The sequence below is a fragment of the Camelus dromedarius genome, chromosome 3, assembly GCF_036321535.1.
Source record: "Camelus dromedarius isolate mCamDro1 chromosome 3, mCamDro1.pat, whole genome shotgun sequence".
In the NCBI taxonomy this organism is placed as follows: domain Eukaryota; kingdom Metazoa; phylum Chordata; class Mammalia; order Artiodactyla; family Camelidae; genus Camelus; species Camelus dromedarius.
This window is the reverse complement of record NC_087438.1, coordinates 28,454,439-28,479,211: the sequence shown is the minus strand read 5'-3', so window position 1 is coordinate 28,479,211 and position 24,773 is coordinate 28,454,439. Positions and strand designations below refer to the sequence as shown.

General features: G+C 41.0%; 1 protein-coding gene across 1 annotated transcript; it reads right to left on the bottom strand.

Moving 5' to 3' along the window:
• Window positions 1–8,366: 8,366 nt before the first annotated feature.
• Window positions 8,367–20,449, bottom strand: PTGER4 (prostaglandin E receptor 4). The gene is made up of 3 exons (XM_011000707.3): window positions 19,860–20,449; window positions 18,482–19,401; window positions 8,367–10,324 (listed from the first exon to the last, which is right to left on the bottom strand). The coding sequence occupies exons 2-3, from the start codon at window positions 19,358–19,360 to the stop codon at window positions 9,734–9,736; spliced, it is 1,470 nt and encodes a 489-aa protein (XP_010999009.3). The 5' UTR covers window positions 19,361–19,401; window positions 19,860–20,449; the 3' UTR covers window positions 8,367–9,733.
• Between the last annotated feature and the right edge of the window lie 4,324 nt (window positions 20,450–24,773).

The following is a 24,773-nucleotide window of genomic DNA, read 5'->3' as shown; positions in this document are numbered from 1 at the left end:
AGAGAGCCTATGTTGTGATCTCTTGCCAGAAATGTTGTATGCTTTGCAGTGAAGGCTCTATGTCCCTGTGAGAGGAGACCTGTGGTTGTGCAGGACTGCCCATGCCGTAGTGAACATGTCTGATTCTAGGTTTGATATTAGGTGGCCATTGTTGGCACAAACCTAAATTACATCCTCTAACCTAGACTTCTTCAGCAGTAAATCTGACATATTAAATCTCTGCATGACTCTTTTTGTCTCTCAAGTGGCTCAGAAGTCAGGAGGGGACAAGGGGTGTTATTTTGACTCCCTCAAACCCTAGGAAAGATTAGTGCAGATTATATTTCAAAGTAAGCTTGAGACAAAACCCAAACTGGGAACTTATCTCTAATTTTAGATTTTTTTTTTAAGTCACGGCAATTCTATTGAAAATGGGTGATATTAGTTACAAGGCAAAATGCAAACGTTTGTTCAGGATATTTAAAAGGGCTACTGACTTGGCATGATAGACCATGATTTTGACTCTAGATTTAATTTGAAGGAAAGAATGTAAAACAATCATGGTTTCCTCTGCCCACCCTGTCAACTTTCTTGAGAGTAATTTACATATAATAAGAGGAACTCATTGTAAGTTTACAGAGAAGAGTTTTGACAAGTGTGAACACCCATGCCATCACCATTATCATCAAGATGTAGAATATTTCCATCCCAAAAAGTTCTCTAATGTTCATCTGTAGTCAGTTCTCCTCCACCGCAACAACTATTCAACTACAATTTTCATTCTGTGACTATGAATTAGATTTGACTTTTCTAGAATTTCAAATAAAGACCCCATGCAATATATACTCTGACCTTTTTCACTCAGCATAACACTTGAAATCCATCCATGTTGAGATTCATCTGTGCATTGTATGTATCTTATTGCTGGGTATTATTCTGTTGTATGGATATACCACAATTTGTAACTGTTCACATCAATTGATGGACATATAGGTTGTTGATGGACATCTAAGTTTCGACGTATTATGAATAAAGCTGCTACATACATATGTCACAAGTCTGCGTGTGGATATATGTTTAAATACTTGAGAGTGGAACTGCTGAGTTTTACAGTCAGTATATGTGTAGCTTTAGAGGAAACGGAATCTTTCAAAGTATTTATGCCGTTTTGCGTTCCAGCCATCAATGTGTTGTGCCATATCCTTGTCAATGCTTGGTATTGCCATTGGTTTTCATTTTAGTAACTTTAGTGGGTGGGTAGTGGTATCTCATGGTGGTTTTAATATGCATTTCCTTGGTGATGTTGAGCATTGATTGCTTCATATGTTTATCTGACATTTTTATATCTTTTGGGGAAGTGCCTTTTCAGATATATTGACCATTTTTTATTTGGGTTATCTTGTTGAGTTGTAAGAATTTTTGTCCATATTCTGGATAAAAATCCTTTATAAGATATGTTTGTGAATATTTTATTTCCATGTGTGGCTTGCTTTTTTTTTGTTGTTTTTTTAATGATAAATTTTGCAGAGCAGAAGTTTTTAATTTTGATGGAGTCCACTTTACATATATATATATTTAATGGTCGTCCTTTTTTGTGTGTTGAGAAATCTATGCTTACTCCAAGTTTGGAAAGATTTTCTATGTTTTCTGCGAGAAGTTTTACAGTTTTATCTTTTATAATTAGGTCTGTGATTTAAATTAATTTTTATGAAATGTATGAGGTAAAGGGCTAGGTTCATTTTTTTGATTTTCAGTTGGTCAAGTACTATTCATTAAAAATCTACCCTTTCCTGTCAAAATACCTTCACCACGTTATTTGAAGTTCTGTCTGAATTCTTCATTCTGTTACACTGATCTATATTGTATATATTCTTACGCCAATACCACACTGTCTTGATTACCAGAGATTAAAACTTGTAGTTTTAAAAATCAGTGTGATTTTTCCAACTTTGTCTTTTTTTTTCTCAAGTTATTTAGCTATCCTAGTTTCTTTCATATACGTTTTAGAATCATTTGTCTCTATCTACATGCAAGTCTGCTGGGATTTTGTTTGAAATTGTATTGAATCTATAAATCAGTTTGGGAAGAATTCCTGTTTTAACAATATCACATCTTTGAATCCATGATCATGGCATAATCGTCATTGTTTTGGGTCTTTAATTTCTTAGTGATGTTTTTTAGTTTTCTGTGAATAAGTTTGTTTCCCATGTTTTTGTTAAGTTTATTCCTAAGGATTTCATATTATTTGATGATGTTACAAGAAGTGTTTTTAACATTTCGTTTTCCAATTTGATATTACTACATAGAAACATCAGTTTTTGTATACTGACCTTGTAGCCTGCAACCTTGATCATTCACCTATTAGTTGCATTAGCTTTTTTAGATTCTTTAGGCTCTTCTACATATAGTCATGTGAATAAAGACAGTTTTCCTTCTTACTTTCCAAACCATTTGGCTTTTATTTTTTAATTTTTTTGGATTGTATATTTTATTTATTCATTTATTTATTTTTATTTAAGTATAGTTGATTTACAGTATTGTGTTAATTTCTCATGCACAGCATAGTGATTCAGTTATATATTTCCTTTTCATATTTTTTCATGATAGACTATTATAAGATATTAAATATAGTTCCCTGTGCTATACAATAGGACTTTGCTTATCTTTTATATATATAGTGGTTAGTATCTGCAAATCCCGAACTCTCAATTTATCCCTCCACCCCTTCCACTTCCCCCTTGGTAACCATAAGTGTGTTTTCTAGTCTGTGAGTTTGTTTTTGTTTTGTAAGTTTATTTGTGTCACTTTTAAAAATTCCACATATAAGGGATACTATATGGTATTTTTCTTTCTCTTTCTGGCTTACTTCACTTAATGGGACAATCTCCAGGTCCATCCATGTTGCTGCAAATGGCATTATTTTATTCTTTGTGGATGAGTAGTATTCGTATATATATACACACCACAATTTCTTTATCGAATCATCTGTCGATGGACATTTAGGTTGCTTCCGTGTCTTGGCAATTGCTAGTGTTGCTATGAACATTGGGGTGCATGTATCTTTTCAAATTAGAGTTTCTTCTGAATATTTGCCCAGGAGTGGGATGATTAATGACATGGTAAGTCTATTTTATCTCTTGCCTTATTACACTGGCTAGAACCTCCAGTACAATGTTAAATAGAAGCTGTGAGAATAGACATTCTTGCTCTGTTTATAATCTTTTGGTCTGTGACCATTAAGTATGATGGTAACTATAATTCTTACATGTCCTTTATTAAATTGAGGAAGTTCCTTTCCTACTCTAGAGAACACCTTTTATCATGAGTGGGTATTGAATTTTGATAAATGTATTTCCTGCATCCATCAGAAGATCATACATACGATTTTTCTCTTTTATTCTGTTAATATGATGAATTACATGTATTTTTAAAATGTCAAATCAATTGCATTTCTGGGATAAGCCCTACTTAGTTATGATGGAGTATCCTTTTTAGGTCTCATTTGATTCAATTTGATATTTCATTAAGGATTTTTATGTCTGATTTCTATGTTCATGAAAAATACTGGTCTATGGTTTTTTAATGCATTTTTTAGTTCTTGAATCAGGATAATGCTGACCTCATTTTAAAAAAAAAAGCTGAAAAGTATTTCCACCTACTCTTTTCTCAAAGAATTGTTGTAGATCTGGTATTTCATTCAATAGTATTTAATAGAACTAACAAGAATTATCCCCTAGAGCTAGCATTTTGTTTGGGGGAAGGTTTTAAGTTAATTACAAATTCAGTTTCAAAAATAGCTACAGTGCAGACCTTGTCAGTTGTGTCACACTGAGTGATAATACAGTTTGATTAAATTAGGATCCAAAAAAAGTCCATCATTGCATTGTTATGACTCTTAGTCTTTTGTAATCTGTAGGTTCCCCTTCCTTTTTTTTCCCCTTGCAATTCGTTTTTTAAAAACTAAGTCATTTGTCCTATAGAATTTTCCACATTTTGTATTTTGTTTATTGCATCTCACCTAATGTGATTAATGTTCCTCTGTACCTGTGTTTCCTATAAACTGATTAGATTCTGGCAAGAATACATCATGGGTGGCTTTGGGTACTTAGACCAGAAGTTAAATATTTCTGGCTCTTTCTCTTTGTAATGTCAGCAGCCATTGACTGTCATTGCCTAGATTATTAGGCACTACAAAGTGGTGGTAATTGTTAGACTTTTGGCACTAGAAAACGCCTTTGAAGAAAAACTTCCTCTTGTCAGCTATTTTGTTACCTTGGAAACAATGTATGTGGTACAGGCAGTTTATGTAGTGGAGGCTTTGTTCTTCCCCTGTATTTAGCACTTTTCAAAATAATAGGTCATTTTCTGCCTATCATTAGGATTACCGTTTTTTTGTTTTCCTTAGGAAGGCGAAGGAGAGTGGGAATAGATGAGTATTTTATGCATCAGCAGGCCCAGCAGTGACAAAAAAAGGTGATTCTCTAGCATCTTCTAAAGGTGAGTGGTGAGGTGTTTTGTTTTATTTTTGTATCATTGTGAAGTCATGTGCTGAGACATACATGTTTCAGTCCCTGCAATTACTATACTGAATTGGTGTTGTGTGTATCCTGAATTTCAGTAGATAATGCCAAGGTCATTTTCTCAAAATGGTTCTATCAGTCTTATACCCCACTTACAGTGTGTTAGAGTTTCTAAAGCATACTAGGTATTTTCAGACTATAAAATCTTTACAAATATGATTGGTGTAGAAGGGTATATATACACCATTGTGATTTCACTGCTTATTCACTTTTAGAAATTTATGACATGAACTATTGATTTTTTATTATAGAGGAATTTGACTTAGGTCTCTTACATTTCCGCAGTATACTTACTTACTACTTCTGCTTCCAATCCTAATAAAGTTGATTATAATTTTGGCTTCAATCTATATTCGTTGTTACATACGACTAATTATTACTCACAGTTGATCTCACCTTGTCTTTTATTTTACCTTCCTTGTACTTCTCTGTTTTTCATGGAGTCAATAATTGCCTTGTTTTTTTCCATTTTTTAGTTTTCCATATTACAAAATTCTCCCCTCAGTATTGCCAAAAATCAAATAATCTGTTCATTTTCCTTTTCCTAGCCTAGGGACGTCCTAGAGCCCCCTCTCCTGCCTCAGTCTGATTTCCCTGTGCTCTTGACCTGCTGCAGGCTGTTGCCTTGAGGTCTTTTTCATCATTATTCTTGGAAATCTTTTTGTCTCTCCCATGCGTTGAACTCAAGAAAGAGAAATATTTACCTAATTGTTCAGATTTGAGTGTATGGACTTGCTGTGGTTGAAAGTTGTTAGGATACAGGTATGTCCAGTACGCTCTTCTGTCCTCTTTCGTGGTGTGGAAGGGGGTGGGTGGCCTGGAGGGATAAATACAAAGTTGTGAGTGAATGGTAGAGATACTGATATTGATATTAGGACAAGAAGCCCAACTATCTCTCTCTCTTCTCTTCTTTTCCAAAGTGCTTCCAGCCTAGGGTTAAAGCCCCAGGTGTGGCCCAGGGCAGCTCCAGGCTGAACAATAGGGTCAAATGTTCTCTCTCTCCTTTTCTCTGATTCCATTCTGGTTCCCATTTCTTGGGATCCCTGGAGAGTAATTGTGATCTTATAGATCATACTTAACAGCATCTTACTCAGATTCAGTGGTGGTGGGAAAGGCAGGAGGTTGGGGGAGCAGTGGGAAGAGAGCAAATTTCATGGCTGGTTTTTTTCTGAAACTATTACAAGTAGTTTAGGAAAAATGATGGTTTCATATAATGCAGATGTTTCTGCATTAAGGTCTAAGGTAAAAGGCGTAGCTAACAGTGAATACTACTATGCCTCAATTTCTCCATGGTTCTTTGTGTTTGTGATTCCAATAAGAAACTTGTGGAGAGAGGTGGCTGTACTTTGGGAAATGACCCTTGCATTCCGTGGTCTTCTGGGTCAAAGTACCATTTTCATAGCTGAACGAATCTCACAGTCTTTTCTAACACACTTGACCTGGTTGGTTTGATTTTGAGATTGTCTTAAAGATTATGAGATCGTTTTAAAAGTATCTTCCTGTTTGCTGTATTCTATTGGGACCAGGTGGGATTTAATATCAGACAGGTAGACAATCAGAACTTCCCTGCATGGAAAGTTTGATGCTCTAAATTGTCAGAAACAAGTTTCCCACAACAGAAAACTGTCTTCACATAACATACTTATTAAGTATTATAAGTTAATGTGGAATGGATAGCAAATGAAACTGAAGTTTTTCTTCCTTTGGCTGTTCTTAGAATAAGCCAGACTCAACAATAAAAAGACTGTATCCCTCTGTACCCCTCTGAAATTCATATGCTGAAGCCCTAACCCACAGTGTGACTGTATTTGGAGATACGGCCTTTAAGGAGGTAATTAAGGTTAAATGAAGTCATAGGGGTGGGCCTTAATCTAGTGTGACCAGTGTCCTTTTAAGAAAAGAGACACCAGGGATGCAAGTGTACAGAGAAGGCCATGTGACACAGCAATAAGACAGCTGCTGCGAGCCGCAGAGAGAGCGGCCTTGAGAGACACCAAATCTGCCAGCACCTTGATCTTGGACCTTCAACCTCCAGAACTGTGCGAAAATAAATTTCTGATGGTGAAGCCAACCAGTCTGTGGAATTTTGTTATGGCAGCCCTAGCAAACTAATACAGATATATAATCCAATTTAAAAATTCACAAAGATTTGAATAGACATTTCTCCAGGGATCTACAAATGGCCAGGAAGCGTATGAAAAGATTCTCAGAATCATTTGTCACTAGGGAAATGCAAATCAAAACCACAGTGAGCTGCCACTTCATACTCATTAGGATGACTATCATAATTAAAAAAGATAATAACAAGCATTGATGAGGATGTGGAGAAATTGAAACCCTTGTATATTGCTGATGGGAATGTAAAATGGTACAGTCACTTGGGAAAACATTTGGCAGTTCCTCAAAAATTTAAACATATGGTTAATATATGACCCAGCAATTTCACATTCAGGTATATAGAGAATTGAAAACATGTTCACAGAAATACTTGTACTATACATGGCTATAAGCATTATTAGTAACAGCCAAATAATGGAATCAACCCAAATGCCCATCAACTGATGTATGGTAACAAAATGTGGTATATCCATACAGTGCAAAGTTAATTCAGCCGTAAATCAGGAATGAAGTACTCATTCTTGCTACAACATGGATGAACCTTGAAAATAAAGGCCACATATTGTATGATTCCATTTATGTCCAGAATAGGCAAATCCATAGAGAAACAGTTGTTGCTGGGGGCTGGGGGAAAAGGTGAATTGGCAGGGACTACAAATGGGTGTGTTGTTTCTTTTTTGGCATGATGCATATGTTCTGGAATTAGACAGCAGTGATGGTTGCACTCAGCGAATATGCTAAAATGCCTTACAGGGAAAATTTTTTATTGTATGTGAAATTTATTTCAATAATGAAAAAAAGAATAGGCCAGAATCAGTGTTCTGGATGGTGAGCCTGAAGTAAAGGGTGAATGAAACTATGCCTTTAGACTATGAGTAATGCTGACTTCTGAATGAGGCTTTTGTTTTCCCCCCATGAACATGGGTGGTGCATACATATATTCATTAATATATAAATCTAGATGTCATCTCATTGTCCGTATACTTGGAAGAAAACAAAAGCCTCTTTCACAGGTAAAATATTCTCTGAAAACATTGTTTCTTAGTCATTGGTTAGTATGGTGAAACAACATTTTACAAGTTTGATCCAGATCCGCTTTTCTGAGTTAGCCCTCCCTCAGCTGAAAATCACTAGGCCATCAGGTCTGTGAAGATGACGGTCTTGTTTTTCTGATACCATCCAAAAATATCTTTTAAAAATTTGCAGACAGAAAATCACGACCTCACCCCTGGAGACTGTTGCTCCTCAGTGTGTCTGCACCCTGGCAGTGTCAGCATCACCTAGGACCCACCCCAGACCTACTGAGTCCAACACTGCGATTTCACAAGCTTCCCAGATGACTCTGATGTGTGCTAAGTTCCGATTCAGAGAATTTACAAATAGGAAGGGCCACGCCTTTATGCTAATTTTTTATAATAAATATTTGGATTCTTACATGTAGCAAGTTAAGCATAACACTGTCTCCCCTACCACCTGGACAAACTGGTAATTTTGAGTACACTTCGCACCCAGATCTTGGTTTCTAAATATCGTTCTTCACTAAATGGATCCAAGGCTTTGTACTATTCTGGCAACTTTTGTCTACCTTTGACATTATTTTAAAATAAAAAAATTTAAGTATTTCAATTTAAAAAGATACAGAAGATGACCTGAAACAAGCAAACAAAAATCACACACGTTTTCCAAAACTGATATGGAACTCGGATTGAGTGTATTTATTTATTATAATCTCCAAAATAATTTCAGTTGGTACAACTGCTTCTTAAAACCACATCACTATCAGGCTCAGAATTTAATTACAACCAAGCAATTCACAAAAACACTTTAAGCAACAAAACATGCTTAATATTTCTTTGAGAAAGTTCCTTCAAATATGTCTACAGCATTACTGGGTATTACACACAACTTCTAGAAGATGACCCTTACATGCCCCTTCTGTTGTTAAACAATTATGACAACTGTGAAAGGCTAATTTACCCAGTCATTCCACGTCTCCAAGTAAAGCTGTCATGGTGCAATCTGCCTTTCTCTTAAATTTTAAAGAATATTCTAGATCATTCCATAGGAAAGTAAAACCATGCACACTTTGGGGGGAAAACAAGCTGCTTAGGCTTTTTATTTTTATATTATACACTTCAATTACGGGTTTACTTACTAAAGGCTTTTTCAAACTTATGTTACATTTTTAAAAATTACCAGCTAGTGGGGACAAAAATACAAAACATTTACCAGCAGGTTAGGTTGTCCTGAAATCACAGTTTTCTGGATAAATACATGTAACATCACTAAAAGTTTTTCACTATGTATTATACATAGCTTGGAAAGAACTTTTAATATTTTGGCCTGTAGTTTTCACAACTTTAAATAGAATTTTATTTTATTCTTTTCATAGTGCTAAACTCTTCCTTTTAAAAATTTATATCTCCTTTACAGACATGACTCTCACCATGAATTTTAAACACCATGGCCTGACCTTGGTTATGAAAGATACCTATCATCTGCAACTTCAGCTGGTTATACTAGGAGGAGAGGGGTTACCATACTTTCATTATACTTTGTATTAACAATATACCTTCTCACGGAGAAGACAATACTTTAAATACCATAAATCATATTTACAACAATAAAATTCACATTTCATGCTTTAGTGAGACACATATCATCCGTAAGATAGTCCTCATAGTTTATTAGAATCGAGCCCTTCTGTACCTGGCCTTCTGCTGTGTGCCAGATATAAAGCTCTTGATGTTACGAAAATAGCAGAACTTATGCCATCCTCCTGTCAAGTAGAAAAATTGAGAGTAGATCTTCCCAGCCACCAAGATGTGACCAAAATCCTGTGTAATAGCGAGGTGGCCACCAATGTGCTTCAGACCTCGGGACCCATAGGAATCAATGTGATTGTCTGAAAAGTGCTCGAAAGCCAGGACGTTCTCTACTGTGCGTTGTAGGATGAAAAGAGCCCTTCTGAGCACGGCTGAACACTTCATTTATGTGTCTATTGCACAGAATTTTAGACGCTTCCAGAAATAGTGCTGTATTTCTTTCCTTAGCTACTATATACATTTTTCTGTTAGGTTCAGTGTTTCATTGGGGAATGTGACTTGCAGGGAGCTCCCCTTTGGGGCAGGCCCCGCCCGGCTACTCCCGCCAACCTCGTCCACCAGTAAGACGCTCTCTGAGTCCTGCCCCTGGGAGGAGTCCGAGGTCTCTGACATTCGCAGAGTCCTCAGCGATGTGGTGTCTGTCTGGGTCAGGCCCACGCCAGGCACACCCGGAAGCAGATTCCTGCCTCCGAGGCCGTTTTCACTGAGGTCCGGCATGTAGAGGAGGGTCTGGGACGTGCTGCTGACCTCCTTCAGCTCCCGAGAGAGGAAGGAGCGAGAGTGGCCGGACATGGCGGAGGATGTCCTTCTACTGTCCGAGCAGTGCTGCCCCGAACGCTCCCTGCGGGACCCGCCGATGCGGCAGAAGAGGCATTTGATCTTCTCTATCGCTTTACTGAGCACTGTCTTCCGCAGGAGGATATATATCCAGGGGTCCAGGATAGGGTTCACAGCAGCAATTCGGATGGCCTGCAAATCTGGGTTTTTGCTGATGACTTTCTCCGAATCTGGCTGATATAACTGGTTGATGAACACTCGCACCTGCGTAAATGAGATGCCCACATTTAGTGCTTATCATTAGTTACCTGGGAAAACATCTGCATGCAATGTCTAACGAAGTAATGTTAGGTAGCGGCTCCCTTTTCTGTGAATAAGTGCCAAGAAAAGAGCAGCATACACAATAAGCCTCAGAAAAACCAATGATAAATATTTGTTTCTAGTTAGTGTAACTTAAATATATTTGTAACTACTTTGTGAATATCTTCCCCAGATCAAAGATGGCATAAAAAATGAGCTGTGTTACAGGTAACATGTGCATAAAGTTTCCTGGAGAACAATCTTATTAACTTCATTTCTGTGAGTGCTTTCAAGCTTTTGTAATTCTACTGAAGTATCTTTTTTCCCCCAATAGCTATTTATTTCCCTTATTTCAGTTGACACTGTATATACTTAAATGAAACTTACTTTGGAAGTCAACTAATCATCTAATCACAGAAAAGCCCAGAGATGCCTTTATTTTAGAGTCTAAAAAGCATATACTGAAACCACTATCTGAATTTCCTATGCTCTAGAATGACCAGAGAATCATTTTTATTTTCTCTATGAGTCTGTTCCCCAGTTATAATAATCATCTAATGTTATTAACTCTAGCTTCAAAAACCTTTTCTATATGTCACCTGTTCTTCAGTCAATCAATCAATAGGGGAAAAAAGGGGGGATCTTGCCTTGAGTTTTGATGGATGAGTGAAACTTCGCTAAACTTAAAAAGGACATAAGTAACCCTAATTACCTGCCCCCCCCCAAGTAATTTAGGTGAGAAATGCAGGGAGAAAACTGGAATGGTTTTCTTTTTTTTATATAAAAGATCTCAGTTGGGGGGAGGGTATAGCTCAGTGGTAGAGTGCCTGCTTAGCACACACGAGGTCTTGGGTTCAATCCCCAGTACCTCCACTAAGAAATAAATAAATAAAATAAATAAACCTAATTACCTACCCCCCACTAAAAATTAAAAACAAAACAAAACAAAACAAAACAAAAAAAACAGTTTAAAAAAATAAATAAATAAAAGATCTTAGTGGAATTAGAAGACCCAGACCTCATCATTCGTGTCATCATCATGATCCTTTAAGAGTAAAATTTGTTTTTTTTAATTTTATATATATACATACATATAAAAGAGAGAGGTATTTGACATATAACACTATTTGTTTCAGGTGCACAACATAATGATTTGATATTTGTATATATTGCAAAATAATCACCACAATAAGTCTAATTAACATCCATCACCACACATAGTTACAGAAATTTTCTCATGAGAGCTTTTAAGATCTACTCTTTAGGAGTAAATGTGAGAGTGTACGTTTAACAAGTGCTTTTTTGAAGCAGACTCATAGATGCAGAGAACAAACTAGTGGTTACCACTGGGGAGAGGGAAAGGGGATTAAGAGGTACAGACTATTAGGTATAAAATAAGATACAAGGATATATTGTACAAGATGGGGAACATAGCCAATATTTTATAATGACTATAAATGGAGTATAACCTTTAAAAATTGTGAATCAATATACTGTACAACTGTAACATATAATATTGCACATCAACTATACTTCAATTAAAAAAAGAGGGAGAAAAGAGAAAAAAATAAGTGCCTTTTCCTCTAAGGAATAAACTGATAGTGTTCCTTAATTTTACACAAATTCACTCTCTTCATTGAATCATTTGAAGTTCCCAGAAGGCATATCATTTCATTCTTCCATGACTCTGCACATAATATTACTCTATTTAAAATGCTGTCTTTTTCTCGGAGGAAATGTTGCCGAGACCGGAGGTTTTGAGGACCTTACCAAGGTCCCCTCGACCCCTGTTGGTGGCTGATTCTGGTCTGGGCCCCAGGTCTCCTGAGGACTTCCATGTTGCTTTTTCTGTTCTACCAGGCTGGCTGGCTCTCTGTTTAAGAATTATTTCCTGACAATGGAAGTATTGGTAAAAAGCATGAGATCTATGTTTTACTCACATCGCACAGTATGTTCCTAACGGTAAAAGGAATGCTGGATTTAAATCTGTTAGTATCAGGCCCTTCTCTGTGCGGAGCCTCTAGGAAAAAAAACCTAAAGCAAGAATTCTGCGAACTTGAGACTTCCAGCCTCTAGGTGGCAGTGTTGCTCCACTTGGGAGTTCTCGCTCCCACAGGCCTCCCTGGGAAGTATTTCGCTCAGCCATCCCCAAGACCCTCTTTCAGAGCAGAATCTTGGTTACGCTTAAACTTTGCATTTCTCAAATTTTTAACATTGAAATGTTTTGTTGCTAGTTGTTTCTCCCATCACTTCCTCAAAGGAAAAATGGTTACTACTGAAAGGAGAAAATTTTTTGAACAGCTACAACGAATATAGAAGGAATGAAATTTGTAGCTATTTAAGGGAATGTATTAGGAGTTTATTATTTAATTTTTCAATTCCTATGACCTTTTAGAAAAGTCAGTGTTGTAAATAATTTATAATTAATAATGGGCTTTCATAATCAAAGGTGACGAGAGGCAAAGAAAGCATCATCTCTGTGACCTACTTCCACAGCAGTTAATTTTGACTACTGTATAAGGGAATAAAAGAAAGCCTTGTTTTGGAGTTCCACTCTGGAGGGGAGCTTACAATTAACACAAGCTACTGAACCTGGTCATTTAGTGCCTTTCAGTAAAGAGGAGCTCCCAGGGTAGCAATAAGGATGAGTATGAAAAGCAATGGTCCAAATGCAGGTAAAACATTCTCAAAAGTTGGTCAAATCATTTGAAAAACATCAAGATGCATGATTTTTCCTTTGGAGCCTGTTCTCAATGGAGATTGCCTTGAAGTAGAGAAAAAGAAGACAAAAATGAACAAAAGCTCCACGTACCTCGTAAGGTTTGAAAAAAATAGAGCAAATCTTTGCCTAACTTTAAAGGCTACTTGACTTGCTCTTCCCACAGGGGGAAACCCCAGATGAAAATGGGGCTGTCTACACCAGTGCCTCAGTGTCATGTTGGGAGTGAAAGCACTTTTCTGGAATTCTTGTCCAACGGGCTCTGTATGTTACACAAATAAACATGTTCAGGCAATTTTCAGTGTTGGAAGGGTGTGCTGCTGATAAAACAGAATCTCTGAGTTGGAGGTGGGAGGGGGAAACACTCTCAAAGGATTCACCAAATACAAACCAAACAACATATGTATTCTCTTACAATTTTAAAAGTTAGTCTGTTTTTTAGCAGCTGCCGATTTACACCTGTGGTTTATCGTTAATGTTGACAAACGTGACAATATTCTAAACTTCTTGAGGATGACTAGAGATTAAGATTCAGGAGTATTGAAGCATAACTTGAAGAAAATCTGGTAAATTCAGAAGAAGACATGATGACAGGAAAGTGTAAGAGAGGCTCTATGTTGTAAAGAGAAATACCCACGTTCTGTTCCAGTCCTCGCTCTGCTCCTTATAATTTATGTACAAATTATGTAAGTGCTTAGTGCAATTATGTGGGAGCTTGGCCACTGTGGGATATATCAAGAATTTGAAAACCACAGTTTCGAGGTACCTTTGGGGTATAGTTAATGACACGTTATCAAAAACACGTACTTCCTATTTAAGAATTAACCTGTTGGCAGGGAATGTCTAATTAAAAAAGAATGTGAAATTTTGATTAGACTGACTCAGTAATTGACTGTCAGAGTAGAAATGCTTTCCAATAAATAACGAGATCCTATAACTGGATTTGCGTGTATGCTCCTTGTTCTGTTCCGAGCACATAAAAGGAATGATCTGTGTGTGCTCAGTTATCTAACTGCCTTGTGAAGAGTCCAAAATTGACACAGCTGTTACTAGAAATTCCTATCACTTTTTTTTTTTTTTGAGTGAGAAAAAAATCACTAAGGAGAGTGGAAGGAGCTCTCAGAGCTGCTTCCCTCTGTGTCACTAAACTGGCCATTTAACTGTGGGCAAATGACAATCTCCATAGGTCAGTCTGTCCATCAAAAATTTATTTTGGAAGTGTTTGATTTTTTTAGACTCTAACTTTCAGCATTCTAATTGGCACCTTCAAGAACCAGTTCAGGGAATAGCTCAGTGGTAGAGCACATGCTTGGTGTGCCCAAGGTCCTGGGTTCAATCCCCACTGCCTCTGTTTAAGGGGAAAAAATGTAAATAAATTATAATTTTTTTTTTTAAAGAATCACGTCAGCTCCAGAGGGAAAATATCTTGTTAGCTGGTGTTCCAGAAAACCAAGCCTTGACAGCTCAGCAAAACCTGGCAAGAAAGCATTAGACCAGGACTCCGCCACAGCCACCCAGGAAGTTGCAGGGTGATGTAAAGCCTTCATCTGAGGAATCTGAGGTGCAAAACGAGTGAAAATATCAGCCAGCCCAACTTTCTTCCTAGAACTGTTTTCAAGATTCAGATGAGATACAGAAAAATACCATACTTGTATATGCTTCTCTGAAGTCTTCACGGCACTATTACTGGGTCTGCAGTTTTGTGTTATAACTAAAAAACTGCTTTGGGGAAATGTTCTCTTTTAATTTTGCCGAATTTCTTTGAAAAAGTAATCAAATCCTTCAGGTTCTGCCGTAGTAGTGCCTGGCTGTACGGCATCCCTCCTGGACCTCTAGATGTGATTCTCAGTCATCTGAAACCCCAGCAAGTTGTTCTGAGATTCCATTTCCAGTCTGTCTACAGTAAACAAGTGTATCTATTTACACAGTCTTCCTCTGCTCTAATAAACCTTTGCTGATCAAATGCTGATGAAAGCTTTACACAGACAGCTAGTTTATAGTAAGGAACCAAATAAACACTCACAGGAAGCTATTTTCCTGAAGACCTAAGCTTTACCCATCCCAGGCAGAAGATGAATCAAACTGGCCATTCTCTCCCTAATAGGGATGAATGCTTGTTACTTCAGGTAAGGAGAAAGGAAATAAAAGAAACAAGTAAGCAATAAATAGGGCCTTGGCTTGCCCCTGCATGGGGGAAAATGCCTTTCCAAGTCCTACAGTGTATCTGTTTAGCCCTGAGGCAAAAGATTGGATTATAATCATTATTATAACATTAGTAACTGCAAAATTAGGCACCAGACGTCCACAGCTGCAGCATTTAACACTAGGACCTTATGAGGCTGTCTTGCTTGTGTATTTCTAGAGAATTCATCCTTCTTATTTACCTGAAGCATAGACTCTTTTATTACTTGAACTTCTCTTGTGTTTTAAAAAACCAGAGCCTGGTTATAAATAGAAAAATAGACAAAATGCTAAGCACCACCTTCCCACTATACTTTGTCATGGAATGTTCCCTGCTGACTGTACTTGCACCTTTTCTCTTTCTTGTTTATGACTCACTTTAGAAATTTTGCAAATTCAGCACAATTCCTTATGTATCCACAACTAATTTTCCAGCCTTTCTCCAATTTTCATTCTCAGTTCTATTTATGAGACATTTATATTTTGGATGACAAATTAAAATTTACTTTTGATACTCAAGTCAATATCACCTGCCTTCTAAGACTCACTGTAGTTTTCTTCCTGGTGTCCAAAAGATAAAAACATGGCCACTTTGCAGTGACTCCTTGTTTTCCTTGTAAGTGAAGCTTGCTAAAATTCCACGTAAAGTGCATTTGATCTGTTATTTCCAAAGCATTTAAAATGTTTCGAAGGGTTTGATTTGCCTCAAATAGGATTAGCAACTAGCTTGATTTGAGATGCTTCATTAGTTTCCTTGGAACTGAAGATAGATCTGTCCGCTTTAAAAGTCAGAGTTCAGAAACTTGAAACTTAAATTACAAAATGAATATGAGAAACATGAAAAAACAAGGCAGTTGTAAAAGTAAGCCAAGGAAGATCACAGTTGTGGATAAGTTTCTCTTTTAATTCTTTCAGTACTTGCTAAACTGTGGGTGGTGGGTAGGACAATGACCCCATTGCTCATCATTAATACAATTAAGTTAACTCTGAAATTAGATTTTAGTAGTCAAAACTAAAGGCTAAAAACTGAAGCCCCATTACTTGTATGATCCCTTATTACCTCTAAAGGTATGTCTATGGAATTACTTCTTAGCGGAGCCATTTTCAGTTTTCAGAGTAAAATTACCTACTATCTACTACACGATACTGACTTTATGTAGAGTGGATAGTCCTTGTTAGTTAAAATGTGGTTAATTTTCAAACCACAAATACTGCTCCTATAATTTCTTGCTTCTCCAATAACGTCAAAGACTGTGATAAATGACCCTGCACCGTAGGGTCAGATCTACCATTTCAGCCCACAAGAGGCTTGAAGAAAACAGTTCATCTGTGACTGTGCAGTAATCAACAGCTTCACATGCTTACTTCCAACCAAACCACATTTTAAAAGTATGTGCATGTTGCTAAGCTTCTAGCCCTAATTCCTCAGTTCCTCAAAATGGATGTTCTGTAAATAATAACCACTCACTTTGGCATTTACTGTTCTGTAAAACATAAGGCAGAGGCCGCAGAAGCAAGCCCCAGTAGGAACAGGGTTGTTTCTTCCAAAATCTCACTTTATTCTGAGTTACCATTACAGACAGTAAAATATATTTATGTGGCTCAATTAACTCTGTAAATCATACTGGGTCCTGGAATGGTTTAAAGGCCCTTCTGCCCAATTATATTTACTTCTGTTTAGACAAATTGGCAAGAAGCTACTGTATGCTGGCTCTCAGCCACCTCGAAGCTCCTTCCATTTACAGTCAATTTTACCAAAGAAATATTATTTCTATATTAAAGATCCCTGAAGAGTATTAATAAGGGAAAAGAAGGAATATTAGCCTGTTATGTTTATTTTCTCTTGCTCCCAATCAGCATAAGGAAGAAACAAAACTTTTTGAGTAGGCAGTTTAGAATTTCCAGGAATGCAGTGTTTTGAGAGATGGAAAAACTCAGAACTAGTTCCTTTCAAGAGAAACTCTAAAGTATTATGTGCATCTGCCCATGTGTTTCTAGTGCATTACTTTTTTTTTAAATTTTAATTTAATTTTTTTCCCTAAACAGGGGTGCTGGGGTTTGAATCCAGGATCTTGTGCATGCCAGGCATGCACTCTACCACTGAGCAATCCCCCCCACCCCCTAGTGCATTCTTTTCTAGTGATAGGCAAAGTTCAGGAGAACTAGGTAGGTCCTCCAGCTTCCTGCTTGTATTTCAAAAGTTAACCCAAAGGCAATTTTAAAGAAAGCGGTGTCCTGAAAATGAGGTGTACCAAAACTCAAACACATATACTATTGGGTAAGTCAAAATTAGAGGGAGACATGATGTAATATTACAGGAGCAGGGCTTGGAGTCAGATGAGTCTGAGGTCCATCACAAGCTGCAAGACTCTGGCTCTCCAGTAAATAAGACAACCCTCTCTAAAGCTCCATTTCTCTAGAACGACACTGTACCTCTCACAGTTGAGAATTCAAATTCAATACCCCTTGTACATCAGCCTGCCCATAATAGGCCCTCTGAGAAACTTTGCTTGCCAGGTCCTGAGAGAAAAAGAAGGACCCTGATTAAGGCCACGCTTGGGTAGGAAGTGTGACCCACTGAGATACTCTCCCAGGGCACAGCACGGTAAAGAGCAGGGCATGTAGCTTGACAGCGTATTTTAAGCAAGTCATTCCCTATGTAAAGTGAGGGAGTTAGACTAGACCAGAAAGCAACCATTATCTCTTCTAGCTCTAAAACTCTACATAAGCTACAAAAAAAGAAAAAAAAAACCCAACATAAATCAAAACATAAAAATCCCACTGTTGTAAGGAGCGTACACCAAAGAGATCACAACCCCTGAGTTTGGATTCTGCCCTTGACAGAGTGGAAGACGAGGCCAAGTCACACTACAGCGGTTTCCCCTCCACATCTGACAGAGAGTGGCAGGTGTTCCCGGAAGGCTCAAGACCAATGTCAGGCAGCAAAGGGTAGGGGCTGTCCCGGGGGTAGAAGGGAAACTTGGCTTTCGGGGAAAGAAACTCGGAGATGTGAGGGGAAAGCACCTGTTACATCTCTTAAGGGATGCGGCCTAAAAGGGGGTTGGGCCCGTTGTGAGAAGCTGAATGTGGGACCCCCAGTCCCGAGTTGGAGGAGACGCGTTTACCGCCGCGGGAAGAGAGGGAGAGGAGGGAGCTGGAGACGCAGGAGGGAGGTGAATGCAGGAAAAGGGCCGAGTGGGGCCCTCGCCCCAGCCACTCACCACGAGCGGGATGGAGCAGATGAGCACCACCAGGGAAGTGGCGATGAGTAAGATGACCATCTGGATCTCAGCGCCCGCGATGCGGCGGAAGCTCCGGCGGCGGCGAAAGTCGCTGAGGCGCGGCAGGGCGGGGGAGGCGGCGGCCGGGGTGCCGCGGCAGGCGGCTGAGGCCACGGCGACGGCGGCGGCGGCCGCGTGGTGCTGCTCCGTGCCCAGCGAGGTGCGGCGCATGAACTGTCGGTGCATGCGGAGCAGCGCGCCGCACACGAGCACGTTGCAGAGCACCGTGGCGAGAATGAGGAAGGAACTGAAGCCCGCGTACATGTAGGAGAAGGCGGCGTGCGCCGTCACGTTGGTGGTCCAGTCGATAAAGCACCAGGTTTTCGGGTACTGCAGCCGCGAGCTGCCGAGGCCCATGTTGGGCAGCGCGCAGAAGAGCACGTTGGACGCGTAGACCGCGAAGAGCGTGAGACCCGCCAGCCGCTTGTCCACGTAGTGGTTGTAGAAGTAGGCGTGGTTGATGGCCAGGTAGCGCTCGATACTCATGGCACAGATGATGCTGAGCCCCGACAGGCCGAAGAAGAGCAGGATGAAGGTGCTGTACTCGCACAGTGCCGGGCCCCCGGGCCACTGGCCCTTCATGTACGTGGCGATGGTCACAGGGCTCACCAGCAACGTGCCCAGCAGGTCGGTGACCGCCAGCCCACATACCAGTGTGTAGAAGGTCGTCTCCTTCTGCTCCTTGCGCGATTTACACAGAACCACGATGGCCACAAGGTTGCCCACCACCCCGAAGATGAACATCACCGCCGGGATGGTCACCGGGCTGTTTAGTCGGTCGGCGGCCAGGGCGGACGCATTGGCCCCAGGCGTGGCCATGGTGGTGGCCGGCAGTACAGTCTTGGAGTGCAAGGCTGGGTCTGGGGGTGGAAGGAGATAGACAAAGAGGCGGTGAGTGGAAATGACCACTTGCAAGGTGTCAGACCCGCGCCCAAGAAACAGTATGTGGTGAGACCAGGGGAGCAACTCGATCCTACATTGTGGACTGTAGCCACTTACCAATTGCGGCTATCGAAATCTCCAGGGTCCGGATACGTCCTGCTAGCAGCACCACTCTACTGGCATTAATATTTATAAATTGATACTGCCATTCTCTCCTCCTCCTCCCCCAACCCAACTCACTCCACTGCCAAGATGAACAAGACCTATCTCAAGGGAAAATTTGCTCTCTCGTTTTCCCGGCAGATTCTGAGTCAATAAAAGTCTCATTGAAAGCAAGATATGTTAGATAATTTGGAGACCGCGCTCTTTCCTCCTTGGCTCTGCTCAAGGAGCCCTCACTCACCACATTTGCCCAGTGTCCCCAACCCTACCTCACCTGTGGTGGCCGCGGCGATGGCAGCTGCGTAAGCCTCCAGGGTCAAGCCTCAGTTGTCCTGGACACGCCTTCAACCTGCACTCAGCCTTGCCCCGCTCAATGTGGAGTTGCCAAGCCTTCGCTTTCTAAGAGCCTACTTTCGCTGGCTGCCAGTTTTCCGGAACTGGAGTCCGTCCGTGGTCAGCTTTCAAAAACTTGGAGAACCAGAAGGGCAGCGGGATGGGTCAGCGAAGACTGATCTTGGATTCTCTCTCTCTCCCCCCCTCCCCTCCCCTCTATCTTCGTTTCTTCAAAGACGATCCAAGCTTTGAGGGGTCCGCAGGTCTCTTTCGCGGGCGGACAGCGCTCAGGTGTGCAGCCGCGCGCGCAGGTGGCACTGAGCTTCTGTCCCCGATTCGGGTCGCCCTCCTTCCCAGCCCAGGGCAGCGCGGACGGCTACCGGGGCTGGCGGCTGCAGCTGAGACAGCTTATGGTGCCCTGGGGGCGGCTTGAGGTCCACTCGGCCTGAGGCTCTGACCTGGGGCAGTTCATCTTCCTCTCGGGCTGCCGGGTTTCGAGCTCCGCTCTTGCCCTTCCAGCCTCTGTACAAACTTTTCTCCTGCTTCAAGTTTCCCTGGAGGAGGCGGGGACACACAGCGCGCGGCCAGGGCTCCCATTGGCCAGACGGGAAGGGGCGGGGCGCGTGCTCGCTCCTCCGCGCCCCCAGGAAGCGCGGCGGGCTGGAGGGCGGGGCTCCGGGCTGCGCGGGTCCCGCAGCGCCTCGCGGGGCGGCTCCCCGCGGCTTTCCCGCCCTCCGAGGGGCGGGGGTGGTTGAGACGTGGCCCCGGCGCCTCAGGCTGATGGTGCTGAGAGGCTGCCGTCTGTGGAGACCCTCGGGGAAGCCCCGGCGCTCTCCAGTGCGCATGCTTAAGCTACTCCGAACTCGGCATCCAGGGGGGCCAGCTCTGAAAACAGCATCTCTTCTTCCTCACTGCCTCTCGCTCCGAGTGGGCTATTTCTCGCACCTTCCACACCAGGGTCGCAACATCTGGGTGCTGGAAGGGAGGTCAGCTGCTTAGGACCCTACCTTGGAGCGGCCGAGGTGTGTGTGCGCGCGCGCGGCCGCGGGAGGAGAAATAGGGTGGAAAACTAGGATGTGTGGGCGCGTGGCCCCGGGTCAGAAGTAGGGTGAGCGCAACGGTAGTGTGGGTGGATGGGCGGGGAAGCAGCCAAGACTACATCCTCTCACCGTGAAAGGAGTTTGTTGGCAGTGCGCAGGCTGTGGGCTGTGCTCGGTAGGGCAGCCCCAGGCAAAAGGAGACGGGACAGCAACCTCTCCCGGCGCAGGTGGCAGAGCCCTGCGTCGGTGCGGAGAGATGGCCCGCGACAGGCGAGGAGAATGCAGGAAAAGGGCCGAGTGGGGCCCTCGCCCCAGCCGCTCACCACGAGCGGGATGGAGCAGATGAGCACCACCAGGGAAGTGGCGATGAGATGACCCAGGGGAGGGTCGGTAAGGGTGGGAGGACTGTCTGCCTGCCCGCGGAAGCCTTTCTCTGGCTCCGAAGGACTTCTCCGCCCTTTTAGAACGGTTAGACCCAGCTTCGTGCCTTGGCCCTGTTATATTTGTTAGACACCTTCACCAGGAATCCTTGGAAAGGCTGATGCAGTGAAACTAGGATTTGCAAGTCATTCGAGTAAAGGAATTCTCCACTCATTACCTCCATGGTTAAACTCTTGGAAAATCCTATTTGCTCTACCTTTTATCTCCAGATACAATTTAACTTCTTTTGTGGAGGGAACAGTTTTTCGGTCTACTCATTGTTCGCTTCTTTTTGTGCTATTACCTAAAGTCAGAAGGGAAAACTAAAAAAAAAAAAAAAAAAAAAGGAAAATTTCGTGGAGTAATTATAACTGCTTCACCATTTTTTTTAAACCATAAAACGAGATTATGTGAGCTGTCGCAATTTCAGTTCTTAGGAAAACCTATTTTCATGGGTTATACACATGCATTTTAACACATTGCATTTCCTCACAGAGTAGGTAAATAATTCTTTCATATGGTAAAGCAGGCGCTCAAGCCTTAAATGTTATTTCGTGAATGAACAAACCTAAGAATTTATCTGGTTCTCCAGTTATTCTCAGATGACACAGTGACAAATGAGTAATAGGAGAAACATGGAGGGCATTCCAGATTTCAACTAATTACAGACATAAAATATCTAGAATCACACAGGCACCATGTGGATATATATATATAGCATAATTCAGTTGTTTGTATTGTTTCATGAATACCAGAGATTCAGAAAGAAAAACACACATTTGTTAGCCAATATAAAAAGAATGGAAGGCGGCCAGTTTCTCAGTCTTCTCTTAATCACCACTATTAACCACTCCTGTTGTCTGTGCTTCCGTTGAGTAGTAAACTCTAGGATTGTGTCTGCACTGAAAACGAATCAACACTAGAAAAAGGGAATTGCACATTCTACCCGCAGTCTTCCCTGACCACATTGCATCACTACTACCCTGTCAGGTGGTTGTCAGTAAAAATATGACGGGGAGGTGGGAAGTTCCCTTTATAATCACTTTCTGTTTAAAAAAAAAAAAAGTATTTTTTTCTGTTTTTTTTTTTCCATTTGAAATTCCTAAAATGAAAAACAGTTAAGATTGGCACTTGTTAACTTTTCATGGTGAAGAGTGTATTACATATAAAAATTGAGGCACGCTGCTGAGAGAATTAGTAAGTAGTACAGGTTTTACCACGTCATGGATAAACTGGGCTTGTTATCAGTAGAGCTGTTTTTCTTACTAGTCTTTTAAATTTTCTTTCCATGGTAGCTTTAGGAAAATGAAAATAAATAAGAATCCAGGACACAAGACTTAAAAAAAAACAAAATGTAATGAGGTTTACCTGTACTCTCTTTTGGTGCATTAATTATTAAAACTTAAGTTTCGCCTTTAGAAGTACAGTTGAAGATTTGGGAAACAAATACTTATTTTCTTAATTTGAAAAATGGGACAGTGTAATTTAGTTTCCCTCATATTCTACCGAGAATCTACATTGCAGAAGGAAAAGAAGAATTGTCACGATTGTGTGGACAATTCTTGTCATTGCATATTTAATGAAAAGACGTTTATTCTAAGCATTGTTTTCTATCCTCCCTTGCAATTTCTGCCCCAATATCTACTTCTCTGCACTGGAAGATCCTGGTTCACTTCTTTAGAAATGTCATGGAACCCTCTTTGAAAGTTTGCACTGGTCCAAGAATGTCCTGACTGATCAGTGTGATTGCTCTCTGCTAGCTAACTATTGGACTGCTCTTTTAAGTAAACACCATAAGGTTGGAGCTCCTTTAAAAGCAAAGTCTGCTTGCAGGCTCTGGACCACATTCCGTTTGACTAGGTTGAATCTTCCTTGGGTCAAATGAATGGGTAACAATGGGTTCCTGGGAGAAAGGCAGCAGGATGAATCAGATCTGGCCTAGACCTCTTCCTAATCCAAAGCTGGCCAGATCTTAGAGCATTCCTAGGGTGCTAACATTTATGTAGCAAAGACTGTGTAAGTTGTGTTTGCTCTCTGTCATTCCGGACAGGCCATACGGATACTCAGAACAGTGAAAAAGGCATCTATCAGGTACAAATAATACAGTACCCTTGGCTACATCTGCCTTTCACACGCTCACCCTGTTGTTTCAGTGAATTAGAAGCATGGCATTAACCTGATTTTAGGCATGAAAAGAGGTCCACGTTTGGGACTGTGATCCTAAGGACTGCCCTCACTCTTTAGTGGTGTATTTTAAATGTTTGGCCTCCTAATTATTTTCATTTTCTAAGCATAAATTTTATGCTGAGTCTAGTGCCTGGAGTTGTTACACATGTCATTACTGTGATTAACTCCCCAATGTCTTCATCTGGGGATAAAGTACTGCTGTGGAGGCTGGTCGCCACCAAGTGATTGCTTCAGGCTGCCTTCTACTCAGACAGTTACACTCCTCAAGGGATGGCTTTCTACCCATTTAATCTTCCTCTCTTTCTTCTCCAAGCAGATAATTCCACTGCGCTCTCCTTGTGGATTGGGCTAATGGACAAACACAGGAGATTGTCTACTTAGTATTGCTCAGTTTTGAAGGTACAGGTGCAGAGATAAAGCATTCAGGTGTCTCTTCTATAGGAAGATGGACATTCTGATTATAGTTCAGTTTCTTCTCCCAAATTGCTGTATATTTTAGTACTTCAGAATATACACAGGGACTCCCTGGCTTAATCATCAACACCAGCATCCTCTGTAGCTTGTTGACCACTTCCCATAGCACTTTCACATTTGCATTCACATGTGCTCTGATTAGCAACCCCCGAGGATGTTAGGTAGGTGTGATGGAGACTGACGTTTCACCAAACCCTGTTTCCATTTCCTCTTAAACATGTAGCTGGATGTTACTTCCCAGACTTCTCCTTGTTTGGGTGAAGCTTGTATGACTGAATTCTAGACAATGGAAAACAGGAGGAAGTGATGTGTGCCACTTCTAGACCTGGTCCCTTAGAGACCCCTCTGTGCTGTGTTCCCTTTTCTTCTGACAAGATACGAGGCCCTGGTATATGGCAGAGTCACTAGATAGAAGGTGACTGGGTCCCTGAATGGCTGCATGGAGTAGGGACCTCATTCCAAGCCCAGTGACCTTCACTGGACAGTGATGCAAAAGAGAAGTAATCCCCTGAGAGCTGAGGGGCTTCTTGTTTGGGCAGTTTGCCTGTGCCAACTGACTAACACAGTATGATTGGAGTCATCTCTCTTTAGTTATGAGAAGGTGGGCACAGAAAAGCTATGAGACTTGCTCACAGGCACAAGAATTCGTAATGCCACCTGAAATTTAGCCAGTGCTTAGCCTGTTTGAGACACTGTGTGGAGTGAAGTATGCGTAAGTCATCTAATCCTCAGAA

Excerpts from the sequence above, each read along its gene's own strand:
- PTGER4 (XM_011000707.3), bottom strand. The coding sequence starts at position 19,360 with ATGGCCACGCCTGGGGCCAATGCGTCCGCCCTGGCCGCCGACCGACTA. Across the intron at positions 10,325-18,481 it reads TCTGCTCCATCCCGCTCGTG|GTGCGAGTGTTCATCAACCA; the intron begins GTGAGTGGCTGG and ends TCATTTACGCAG.